Raw genomic sequence first — 12,496 nt, 5'->3', positions numbered from 1 at the left:
TGACTTTGTCCGTCATCCTTGTACGTAACTGCAAAACCAAAATGTTCCCAAACCGGAGACTTCAATGATGCTGGAGGATTTTCGAGCTCAACTTTATCTGCGTTCGCCATTTCGACAGTTCCTCAAATTACTGACTACATTTGAACGCATCCCTGTGACCAGCTCTCATAGTATGCCTCTCGTCCAATGAAATGACTTGGTCGCTCTATGACGCGTTGAACCCAATGTGAGCAAATTACCTGAGATTACTTCCAAGAAGTTGTTCACGTTCTCAATTCTTTATGTTTAACGTTATATCCGTTCGGTACACACGTGTACCGTTACACCCCTTCTACCTAGTGAAAATGACTTACTAATAATTCTTATCATTTGTCTCTCAGGGTGCAGACCATCAATGAAGGAGGTGAAAGTGCTTGGGTGAAACTCGCTGATATTCTGGTAAAGGAGGAGATCCTGAAGCCCGTCATCGACCTGAAGTTGGCCGGAGTTCTGACGGTGAAGGTCGGAGAATCTGTGAGGATAGAGGCCGGCCTGAGAGGAAAACCCGCGCCGGAGGTCAAATGGATCAAAGAAAAGGCCGTTGGGGACAACCCCAGAATCAGCTACGAGACCGGACCTGAATATTCCAAGTTCCTTCTCACCAAGTCCAGACGCACGGACACCGGAAAGATCATCATCACCGCCACCAACGTGGCCGGCACCTTCACGGCGTACGCTAACATCAACGTCCTGGACGTCCCGGGCCCAGTGAGGAACCTCAGGGTCATCGGCATCGGGGCCGACAAGTGCAGAGTGGTGTGGGACCCTCCGGAGGACGAGGGAGGCTGCGAGGTGGACAGCTACATCCTGGAGAAATGCGAGACCAGGAGGATGGTTTGGTCCACGTACTCCGCCTCGGTGGTCACACCATACTGCAACGTGATCCGTCTGGTGGAGGGTAACGAGTACATCTTTAGAGTGAAGGCAGAGAACAAGATGGGCACTGGCCCCGCCATGGAGAGCAAGCCTGTCACCGTCAAGACTCAGTTCAACAAACCTGGGCCCCCAGAAGCCCCCGACGTCACCAAGGTACGCAAACACTTCCTGTGCTGTACCTTTTTTTTAGCTACATTTTATCCTGGTTTCTGCTTCCACAGTATTAGGTGGACACCAGTTATTATTATTCTATAACTTTAAGATAACTATTTGGACAGCGTTTTCATTACTTGAGCTAACTTTTTGTACTGCTGTTACTCACACTCTCCACACCTCCGTGATCCAGGTCAGTAAAGAAGAGATGACCGTTGTCTGGGCTCCCCCCGAGAACGACGGAGGAAAGTCCATCACCGGCTACATCCTGGAGAGGAAGGAGAAGAGAGCCGTCCGCTGGGTGCCATGCACCAAGAGCCCCATCTCTGAGAGACGCATGAAGGTCACCAACCTGATCCCCAACCACGAGTACCAGTTCAGGGTGAAGGCAGAGAACGAGGTGGGCCTGGGAGAACCCAGCAAGGCCTGCAGACCCGTCGGAGCCAAAGATCCCATGGGTAAGTCTGGGGTTCTTTGAGATGAATCAAAGACTCAAAGGCTTTATCATCATATGCATTGTAGCTATAGTGTAGATATAGCTATGCAAATCTGTGTTTCTGTGTTTTCCTGCAGAGCCCCCAGGTCCCCCTGCTTTCCTGAAGGTGGGTGACAGCACAAAGAACTCCATCACCCTGACCTGGTCCAAACCAGTGTACGACGGTGGTGCTCCCATCATCAACTACAGCCTGGACCTCAGGCTGAAGACCGATGTGGACCCCGAGAACCCCTCGGTGGGCTGGAAGAGGATCGACACCAACGGCCCGCTGGTGCTCACAGAGTTCACCATCGGACAGCTGGACGAGAAGCTAGAGTACGACTTCAAGGTGTCCGCCCAGAACCAGATGGGCTGGGGACGCCACGCCTACCTTAAGGAATCCGTGTCCCCCAAGGAGATCATTGGTAGGAACTGACATTCAATACGATAAAAGTCTGTTTCCAGCTCATAGAGTCCTGTTGTGAACCGGGAAATGTTGAGGACCCCAATTTGCCAAAATGAATAGTAGAAACATAGAAACTGCCGGATGCTAACCTGCATGTTGGGTAATTTGCACAATTAGCATTCATTAGCATATGCAGACAATAGTTAAGGGTTAACTCCGGTTTGGACAGTTTTAGAGTGGTGTCTGGGGTTATTGAGGACGCTGAATCCATTTCTGAAATGTTCAGCATCAGAAATGGCAGTTTTAACCAGAAAGTGGCCATATTTGTACTCTCTGTGTGCTGATTTTGATGATTTTTTGGTCGATTTAACTCTATGTAGTTAACTGTATCACTGCAGACAGCCTTATTTGGGCATTGTCAGTGAAACTGGGAAACAAAGCATGGTGTTTTTGCAACTTCAGCATAGAGCACTTTGATGTTTCAGGGGTAGACATTAAGGGAAACACTGTCTGTTTATGATCTCACATCCTGGTAACCTCTCTCCTGTGTTTCCTGCTGCAGAGGCTCCAGAGATCGACCTGGATGCCAGTCTGAGGAAGGGTCTGTCTGTGAGGGCCGGCTGCCCCATCAGGCTCTTCGCCGTCGTCAGAGGACGACCCTCGCCTAAGGTCACGTGGAAACGCCTCGGCGTGGACAACGTGATCCGCCGTGGACATGTGGACCAGGTGGACAGCATGTCCTTCCTTGTCATCCCCGAAAGCACCAGAGAGGATTCTGGGAGATACTCGCTGACTCTGTCCAACTCGGCCGGAGAGAAGGCCGTGTACGTCCGCGTCAAAGTCCTCGGTGAGAAACATAACAACACATTTATCCACAACCAACATTTTACTTTATCATGCTATAACACCCATGTTTAGTTTTAGACAGTTTGATTGCTGTATTCATGAAACTGTCCCACAATGTTCTAATATTTTATAGTATATGCATTTAGTAAACACCAAGGAAAATGGACGTCTTCATCTGAACTTATTTTTAGGAATATAGAAATGTAATAAAAACGTCCAAAAAATTCGGGAACTTTTAAAAGCTGTTACGTACAACATTTTGAACATATTACAAAAAGAGGTGTTATTACATAATGAGATTTTTGTACATCTCTTTAAAAGAAAACCTGTCTGATCAAAGCATATTTGAATCCCCCCTCGCAGACACCCCCGGCCCTGTTGGCGGCCTGGAGGCAACGAACATCACAAAGACGAGCGCGCAGCTGTCATGGCTGCCGCCCGATAACGACGGCGGAAGCCAGATCCTGAACTACATCGTGGAGAAGCGCGAGGTGGACCGGAAGACATGGAACAAGTGCATCGAGGACCTGAGGAAGACCAGCTTCAAGGTGTCCAACATGACGCCCGGCATCGAGTACTACTTCAGAGTCACCGCCTGCAACCAGTACGGCATCGGAGTCCCGCAGGACTCGCCCAAATCCTACCTGGCCGTCGACCCCATCAGTGAGTAGAAAACTTTATCATTCTGAGACATGCACAGGAAAATAAGACTTTAATTATTATCATTGTTTCTGTGAATGAGAAGACTTTAATCTAATGTGTAGATATGTATATCCATACGTCGTACATATAGGGAACGTTTTCTAGTTTATTTTTAAATGTTTGCCCCCAGGTAAACTAAAAGCTGCTGTGTTCCTCTCCCTCTGTGTTCTTTCCTTTATCTTACCTAACCTCCGCACTCCCCTCCCCTCCAGGTGAGCCAGACCCCCCGAAGAAGATGGACGTGTTGGACATCACGAAGAACAGCGCCACGCTGGGCTGGCTGAAGCCGCTCAGAGACGGCGGGGCCAAGATCAACGGCTACGTAGTGGACTACCAGGCGGAGGGCGCCGCAGAGGACAAGTGGACGCCGTACTCCGTGGTGAAAGACATGAGCATCGTGGTGGTGGGCCTGAAGGAGAACACCAAGTACAAGTTCAGGGTCGCTGCCAGGAACTCAGTGGGGGTCAGTCTGGCCCGCGAGGCCGAAGGGATCTTCGAGGTCAAAGAGCAGCTCAGTGAGTACAACACACACCTCAGACTGTAGAGAAACCTGGAGATGAGACAGCATTATGAGTCTTAAAGACCCAGAGATGAGTCAGCAATATGAGTCTTAAAGACCCCGAGGTGAGTCAGCAATGTGAGTCTTAAAGACCCCGACGTGAGTCAGCAATATGAGTCTTAAAGACCCAGAGATGAGTCAGCAATATGAGTCTTAAAGACCCCGAGGTGAGTCAGCAATGTGAGTCTTAAAGACCCCGAGATGAGTCAGCAATATGAGTCTTAAAGACCCCGAGATGAGTCAGCAATATGAGTCTTAAAGACCCCGAGGTGAGTCAGCAATGTGAGTCCTGAAACCCTGCCATGAGTCGGCAGTGTGAGTCTTAAAACCCAGAAAAAGTTGGCATTATGAATCCTAATACTTAATACAAGAGTTAGCCCTTCCTGTTCCCTCTTCTCTCATTGTCTCATATGCTGATGAAAATAAAGCTTCTTATTGAACATAGTCAGTCATATATTTAGTTTTCTTGAGGGACCTTTGAGTAACTGTTGTCCTTCCTCTCCCTGCAGTGGCTCCGAAGGTCATGACTCCGGACATCGTGTCGGTGCGAGCCGGATCTAAGATGGTTCTGGAGGCCATCGTGGCCGGGAAGCCCGCTCCCTTCTGCAAGTGGAAGCAGGGCAACGAGGACGTGCTAACCTCCGACCGCCTGTCCGTGGTGAAGACGCTCACCAGCTGCACCCTCATCACCAAGAACGTGAAGCGGGAGGACAGCGGCTACTACAGCCTGTCCGCAGAGAACAGCAGCGGAAGGGTCAACCAGATCATCAAGGTCACCGTCATGGGTCAGTAACACCAGTCCTAATATGGGAATATCACTGGGAATATTCAGGAATAACACACTGTGTCAAAGGGAAAGCGGCTTCAAAAAGGGAGTATATTTGAGAAAATTCAGAAAACGAAAATGAAAAAAGTCAGATTTTTATTCCAAAAATCTAAATTTTGGAAGAAAAAATACAGATCTTCGAGAAAAATCTGTGTTGAGAAAAAAAAAAAAAAAAAAGGCAATTTCTTTTTATAAAAAGTCAAAAAAAAATGTTGAAAAAGTCAGACATTTTGAAAAAAAAAATCTGAATTTGGAGAAAAAGTTAAAACTCAACATTTTGAGATTTTTGAGAAAAAAGTTGGCGGCCATTAAAAAAATGGGCAAAAAGTCAGAATGTATTTCAGGTAATTCATAACTCGTACATTACCGCTTCTCCCTGTCCCTGCAGATATCCCCGGGCCCCCGGAGGCCCCCCTGGAGGTGACGGAGGTGGATGTGGAAGGATGCACCCTGCTTTGGGGGTCGCCCCAGGAGGACGGAGGCAGCAACATCACCAACTACATCGTGGAGAAGTGTGACGTGAGCCAGGGAGACTGGACCATGCTCACCTCCTCCTGCACCAAGACCAGCTTCAAGGTCCTCAAGCTGTGTCTGGGCAAAGAGTACGGCTTCAGGGTCCGCGCAGAGAACAGGTTCGGCGTCTCAGCGCCCATCTACTCCGAGAAGATGATCGCCAGGTGTCCGTTCGGTGAGTCCGGGACAATGTTTATAAAGCTTTGTAGGGAACTGCAGGAATAACGAGTCAGCATTACGAGTCTTAAAGCAAAACACATTTCAGCATTATCAGCCCTAAAACCCTGAATTCAGTCTGCATTATGAACTGTAAAACTGTGATATGAGTCAGCATTTATGTCCTGAAACTCAGAAGTGAGTCTGAGTGAATTAAAAATTTGCAGTTTTACAGCTCTAACTGTTAACTCCCCCCCCCCACAGACCCCCCCAGCGAGCCCCTGAATCTGCAGATCAACAGGATCAACAAGGACTACGTCATCCTGTCCTGGGAGCGCCCCAGCAGCGATGGAGGCTCCCCTCTGACAGGATTCGTCATCGAGAAGAAGGAGCGTAACAGCCTGCTGTGGATGAGGGCCAACGAGTCGTTGGTGAAGTCCACGCAGTACACGTGCACCGGGCTGATGGAGGGCGTGGAGTACATCTTCAGGGTGGCTGCGCTCAACATGGCCGGACAGGGGAAACCCTGCAAGCAGACCGACATCATCATCGCCAGGACCGCCATCGGTACGAGACACTCACACTTCATCTTTCTTTCAAGCTAGAGACCCAGAGGAGCATTCCCCGGCATTGTTTCAATGCTGGGGAAAAGACGCTTATTCTAAAAAAGTGGAAAAAATATATATATATTTTTGAGACACTACTTGTTTAGTTTAGTTATTTTTCTCTACCACTTCCTTAAGAGAGTAATACCAGGTAGAATCTCTGGGCCAGAGACATTTCCACGCATTCAAATGTGGAGAGTAGAGTTGGGGTTTCCGTGTCAGTGGAAGGAGTAAGAAAATAAAGAAAACACTATTGAAAGGCCAGTTTTCTGTTAACACGATATAAGCAGGATATTATTTCCATCAAGTGTGCATGGAAGGGAATATTTAATTAAATATAAAATGTAGAGTGTTTTTCTTTACATTTGTACTTTTACACCGACCTTCTTCACTGTTCAGACTAACTAACCGTGTCCCCCCCCCCACACAGAACCCCCCGGTAAGCCCGAGGTGATGGACGTGACGAAGCACTCGGTGTCTCTGGTGTGGAGCCGCCCGACGAACGACGGCGGCAGCAAGCTGATCGGATACTACATGGAGTACATGAAGCTGCCGGAGGAGAAGTGGACGCGCTGCAACGCCAACTGCATGAACATCCAATCAGAGAGCTACACGGTGAGCGGGCTGGAGGAGGGCCAGCAGTACCAGTTCAGGGTCATCGCCAGGACCGCCATCAACACCAGCCTGCCCTCCGAGCTGTCGGACAAGATCCCCGTCATCGCAGAGCACGGTACGAACTCTACCAACTATCATTCATTAACACTTATCCTTAAAGGGAAGACCGGCCCCTTACGGGAAACTGATTGGTCAGAGCACGGTACGAACTCTGAGCATTCAGTTTTCGATTATATGAATTATTATTATTATTATTATTATTATCATCATATTAACAGTTTTCCTTAATGGAGAGACCAGACCCTTTCTCGTCATAAGCTTCCTTAAAGCATAAAGTTACTACATGGGGAGTTTTATTTTGAAAAACAAATCTCATCTTAAGTTTTTAGTAAGTATGCAATTACTCTATGGTGCTTTTATTTTGAAAAACAAGCCTGGCCTTCGCTTCCTGTAAGGATAAAGTGATTTTTTGTAGGTTTTTTATTTGAATTGAAATGCCTCATGCTTCACATCTTACTTTATATCAGGAAAACACAGACTCTTCCTGTGCTCCCCGTACAGTTACTCTATGGGGCTTTTATTTTGAAAAATCAGACTTCGGAAAGACTTTGAATGCAGGACTTTTACTTGTAACAGAGTATTTTAAATGCATTTTTGCTACTTTTGTTTAAGTTAAAAGTCTGAGTACTTAATAAAGAACCATTCCCCCTCCTCTCGGTGCAGTCCCCCCCCGCGTGGACCTGGGTCTGAATATGAAGAACCTGATCGTGGTGAAGGCCGGAGAGAACGTGTCCATGGACGCCGAGGTGTTCGGCAAACCGATGCCCAAAGTGACCTGGATGAAGGACAGCGCTGTGGTGCACGTGGAGGGCATGAAGCTGAGCCAGAAGAAGCACCACTACATGCTGGACCTGTTCTGCGTCACCAGGAAAGAGTCCGGTGACTACAGCATCCACGCAGAGAACACCAGCGGGTCCAAGTACGCCACCATCAAGGTCAAGGTGCTCGGTGAGTCAAGAGGTCTTCAGAGGGGTCTTTTACAGGATAAGTTTGGAATAGATGAGATTTGAGCTCCTTGTCATTGCTAGTACTAAAACAACGGAATGCAGTTAGCATCTAACCATTGGAGGCGTGTGGCGCAGTGGATAAAAGCCTCCAACAAGTGACATGTAATGTAACCAGAAAGTGCAAAACAGTAAGAGAAAAGTCAATCACTGGGTATATGATATGATAGGATACGATAGGATAATACTTTAATGGTCAGATCAAGTCTGAAATGTGTTGTTCAGGGTTCAGACAGGAGATAGCTGAGGGTAGAGAGTTTCCTGTAGCGCCTCCTAGAGGACAGGAGATGTGTGGTAGGGAATATATGAGAGATGGGGTCTTTGAGCAGTAGCAGTGTTGACCTGTAGCGCCTCCCAGAGGAGAGCAGAGGGAATAATGTGAGAGATTTAAGAGGATTAACGAGGCTCAGATAAACCCGGCCGCCCCGCCAGTTGGACATTTTTGAAAAGTCCAAATGTTTATAGAAGTCAGAATTTAAGAAAAGTCAGCATTTTGAGAAAAATTCTAAATGTTAAGAGAAAAGTCAGAATTTTGACAAAAGTCAGAATGTTTGGGGAAAAAAGTTTTGTTTTTAGGAAAAGTCAGAATATTTGACATTTTGAAAAAGAAGTCAACATTTTGAGAAAAAGGATTAACAAAGTTCCTCCCCCCCTGCAGATAAACCCGGCCCCCCCGCCTCGGTGAAGATCGCCAAGGTGTTCTGTGACCGTGTGAAGCTGCGCTGGGAACCCCCCATCGCTGACGGAGGATCAGAGATCACAAACTACATCATCGAGAAGAGAGAGACCAGCAGAGCCAACTGGGCTCTGGTGAGCTCCAACATCCACGGACACAACACGGACACTCTGGTGGAGAAACTCATCGAGGGCCACGAGTACGAGTTCAGGGTCAGCGCGGAGAACCAGTACGGGGTGGGAGACGCCATCATGACCGACCCCGTCATGGTGAAGAACCCCTACGGTAAGGACCGGGTCTACTTCAGACATTTGTGCTTTTATCAACAAAAACAAAATTGAGAAAAAAGTCTGAATTTTGTAAAAAGTCAAAAAAAATGTTTAGAAAAAAGTCAGAATCTGAGAAAAGTCAACATTTTGAGAAATGTCAGAATGTATTTCAGGTTAAAGTCATTCATAACCCCCGTCATGGTGAAGAACCCATATGGTAGTGTTTCAGGAACAGAGAATTAAGTGCTTCTATCAACAAAAATGAAATTTGAGAAAAAAGTTTGAATTTGAGAAAAGAATATATTGTTTTTTAAAGAAGTCAGAATTTGAGGAAAGTAAAAAAAAAAATGTAAAAAGGTTTTTCTTTTAGAAAAAGTCAGAATTGTTCAAACGGCAGTAAAGATCAGTGAGTGCAGTGCGGGTCAAACTGACAGTATTATCCTTATTGAGCATATTTAATCATATATCTGTTGTTTGTATAAATATATGAAGTATATGTAGCCGGTTCAAGACCCCGAACAGACCGAAATATGGAGTGTGGACTGCTACTTGGAGAGGTCCCAGTTCACCTCCTGCCCTGCCGTTGTTCCCTTGAGCAAGGCACCGGCCGCCACCCTTCCCCCCCACTCCCATTGCTCCCCGGGTGCTGTGCAATAGCTGCCCACTGCTCCTGGTTCTAGACTCCTGGTACTAGACTCCTGGTTCTAGACTCCTGGTACTAGACTCCTGGTGCTAGACTCCTGGTACTAGACTCCGGGTTCTAGACTCCTGGTGCTAGAGTCCTGGTACTAGACTCCTGGTGCTAGACTCCTGGTACTAGACTCCTGGTACTAGACTCCTGGTTCTAGACTCCTGGTGCTAGACTCCTGGTACTAGACTCCTGGTACTAGACTCCGGGTTCTAGACTCCTGGTGCTAGAGTCCTGGTGCTAGACTCCTGGCTCTAGACTCCTGGTTCTAGACTCCTGGTTCTAGACTCCTGGTGCTAGACTCCTGGTGCTAGACTCCTGGTGCTAGACTCCTGGTGCTAGACTCCTGGTTCTAGACTCCTGGTGCTAGAGTCCTGGAACTAGACTCCTTGTGCTAGACTCCTGGCTCTAGACTCCTGGTTCTAGACTCCTGGTGCTAGACTCCTTGTGCTAGACTCCTGGTTCTAGACTCCTGGTGCTAGAGTCCTGGTGCTAGTCTCCTGGTTCTAGACTCCTTGTGCTAGACTCCTGGTTCTAGACTCCTGGTGCTAGAGTCCTGGAACTAGACTCCTGGTGCTAGGATGGGTTAGATGCAGGGAACACGTTTCACTGTGTGCAGTGTGCTCTGCATGTGTGACCATTACAGAGGGTTTCATCCCTCCCAATTCTAGGTCAGTATTAACCTCTGTTATTGATCATATCTAATCATATCTCCTCCCTCAGACGTCCCTGGGCCCTGCGAGCCGCCCGTCATCACCAACATCACCAAGGACTCCATGACGGTGAGCTGGAAGGCGCCGGCAAACGACGGCCGCGCCTCCATCCTGGGCTACATGGTGGAGAGGCGCGAGGCCACGGAGCTGGCCTGGGTCAAGGTCAACCGACGACCCGTCATCGACCGCTCCATCAAGGCGGTGCAGCTGAGCGAAGGGTCCGAGTACGAGTTCAGGGTCATCGCTCTCAACAAGGCGGGGCTGGGGAAACCCAGCGACGCCTCCAGGGCCGCGCTGGCCGTAGACCCCGTCTGTGAGTTACCGCTTTAGAGAGATAATCCGATGTGCTTAGATTACAATTTATAGGGTGGGACATGTTCATTAAAGGTCTCCTATCATGCTAAATGCACTTTTTGATGTCTTTTATACAGAAACATGTGTCCCCGGTGTCAGGAGACTCACAAAGTGTCAGAAAACAAAACCCTCTCTCTTTTCCTCCATACCCAAATCTCTAAAAAACTAATTCTGAGCAGGCATTAGCTCCCCCTCCTCTTTTTCAAAATAATCTCAGCACTTTAGTAACAGGCGGATGAGGCTAGAATACATGATCTGTTTGGTATTTTGAGCAAAACACTTCAGAGACATGTTTTAGGTCTGAGACCTATAATATATGCCTAACAATAGTATCATAGGCGACCTTTAAGCAAATACAAATCCCACTTTGACGTTTAAAAGGTGCAATTTCTTTCCCTATGAACTATGAGAATAATGCCTAATATGACCCTTTATTCCTGCAGACCCCCCTGGTCCTCCTGCCTTCCCGAAGGTGGTGGACTCGACCCGCTCCTCCATCAGCCTCAGCTGGACCAAGCCGGCGTACGATGGCGGCTGCGAGATCATCGGCTACCTGGTGGAGTGTAAGCGTGTGGACGGAGAACACTGGAACAAGTGCAACATCCCCAAGAAGCTGCAGGAGACGCGCTTCCTGGCGACCGGACTGATGGACGACGCAGAGTACCAGTTCAGGGTCATCGCTGTCAACAAGATCGGCTTCAGCGAGCCCAGCGAGGTCCCCGGGAACCACACGCCCAAAGACATCCTGAGTAATTACACATCATTACTGTTTTTACACCATTGTTAGTTTTAGATATTCAGATAAGTGTTCTGTCTCCACTGGAAGCTATACAGAGGTGGGAAGTAACTAAGTACGTTTACTCAAGTACTGTACTTAAGTACAAGTTTGAGGTACTTTACTTGAGTATTTCAATGTTATGTTACTGTGTAGTTCTACTCCACTACAGTTCAGAGGTACATGGTACAATATCTGAGTACTTCTACTTTTACTAAAGTACCAGATCTGAGTACTTGTCCCACCTCTGAAGCTGTAGCTGTCTCTTTAATAATAATAATAATAATGCATTCGATTTTGATAGCGCTTTTCAAACAGTCAGAAACAGTACAAAGAAAACAAAAAACATAAACAGTAGTCCTTGTGCAAGTGCAGTGTGTGGGTGGGGGGGTGCTGATCAGAGTTTGAAAGCTACAGTGAATAAGTGAGTTTTGAGAGATGTTTGACCCTTGCATTAACCCCCTCCCCCCCTGCAGTCGCCCCTGAGGCGGAGCTGGATGCTGACCTGAGGAAGGCTCTGGTCCTGAGGGCGGGGGTCACCATGAGGGTCTACGTCCCTCTGAGGGGCCGCCCGGCACCCAAAGTGACGTGGTCCAAGGCGGACGCCAACCTGAAGGACCGGGAGGTTCTGATCAAGACGTCGGAGTGGGACACGCTGCTGATGATCGAGGACGTGAACAGATACGACGCCGGGAAGTACATCCTGACTCTGGAGAACAGCAGCGGCTCCAAGAGCTACACCATCGTGGTCAAAGTGCTCGGTGAGGAGATGCACATTGTTATGGTGTTAGAGGGGAGGGGGAGCTGGGTTCAAACGGAGGTCAATAGAAAGGTTTAAAGGTAGCTTCCTGACGCTCATCTCTGTAACGCATTAAAAACACGAGTCACTCAAAACATAACAAATGGGTTGCAGTCGCGCTTAGAGATGCATTATGAACATACTTACAATGCATCATGAACTCACTCGAAATACATAAACATACTTACACGGGTCATAAGCATACTCATAAATAAAGTGTGATACATATTCTAAGACTCAATTATAAACATAATTGAATGGTTCATAACAGAATCTGATTACTTAACTATGATTTCACAGAGATATAAATCAGGATGTTTCCCCCTCTGTTACGGGCATCTCCAACCTGGTTCTTTATACCCCTCCCCCCCTCAGATTCCCCCAGCC

The 12,496-nt window shown here is 47.7% G+C and overlaps 1 protein-coding gene across 1 annotated transcript in view; it reads left to right on the top strand.

The window, feature by feature from the left end:
- The window catches only part of LOC104962262 (titin-like), a gene marked incomplete at its 3' end in the record, with an annotated part of 24,409 nt that extends 11,916 nt beyond the window's left edge, over positions 1-12,493 (top strand). The window contains exons 18-33 of the mRNA XM_010790685.1: positions 381-1,068; positions 1,262-1,526; positions 1,642-1,968; positions 2,512-2,796; positions 3,159-3,458; positions 3,710-4,012; positions 4,566-4,841; positions 5,271-5,570; positions 5,816-6,118; positions 6,587-6,886; positions 7,495-7,779; positions 8,494-8,796; positions 10,192-10,494; positions 10,979-11,284; positions 11,787-12,071; positions 12,485-12,493. Coding sequence (XP_010788987.1) covers positions 381-1,068; positions 1,262-1,526; positions 1,642-1,968; positions 2,512-2,796; positions 3,159-3,458; positions 3,710-4,012; positions 4,566-4,841; positions 5,271-5,570; positions 5,816-6,118; positions 6,587-6,886; positions 7,495-7,779; positions 8,494-8,796; positions 10,192-10,494; positions 10,979-11,284; positions 11,787-12,071; positions 12,485-12,493 — 4,838 coding nt within the window. The remainder of the gene's footprint in view (positions 1-380; positions 1,069-1,261; positions 1,527-1,641; positions 1,969-2,511; positions 2,797-3,158; positions 3,459-3,709; positions 4,013-4,565; positions 4,842-5,270; positions 5,571-5,815; positions 6,119-6,586; positions 6,887-7,494; positions 7,780-8,493; positions 8,797-10,191; positions 10,495-10,978; positions 11,285-11,786; positions 12,072-12,484) is intronic.
- Positions 12,494-12,496: the final 3 nt, after the last annotated feature.

Source organism: Notothenia coriiceps, unplaced genomic scaffold, assembly GCF_000735185.1.
Source record: "Notothenia coriiceps isolate Sejong01 unplaced genomic scaffold, NC01 NC01_scaffold00034513, whole genome shotgun sequence".
Taxonomy (NCBI): domain Eukaryota; kingdom Metazoa; phylum Chordata; class Actinopteri; order Perciformes; family Nototheniidae; genus Notothenia; species Notothenia coriiceps.
The sequence above is the reverse complement of the archived record's forward strand: the minus strand, read 5'-3'. Positions and strand labels throughout refer to the sequence as shown.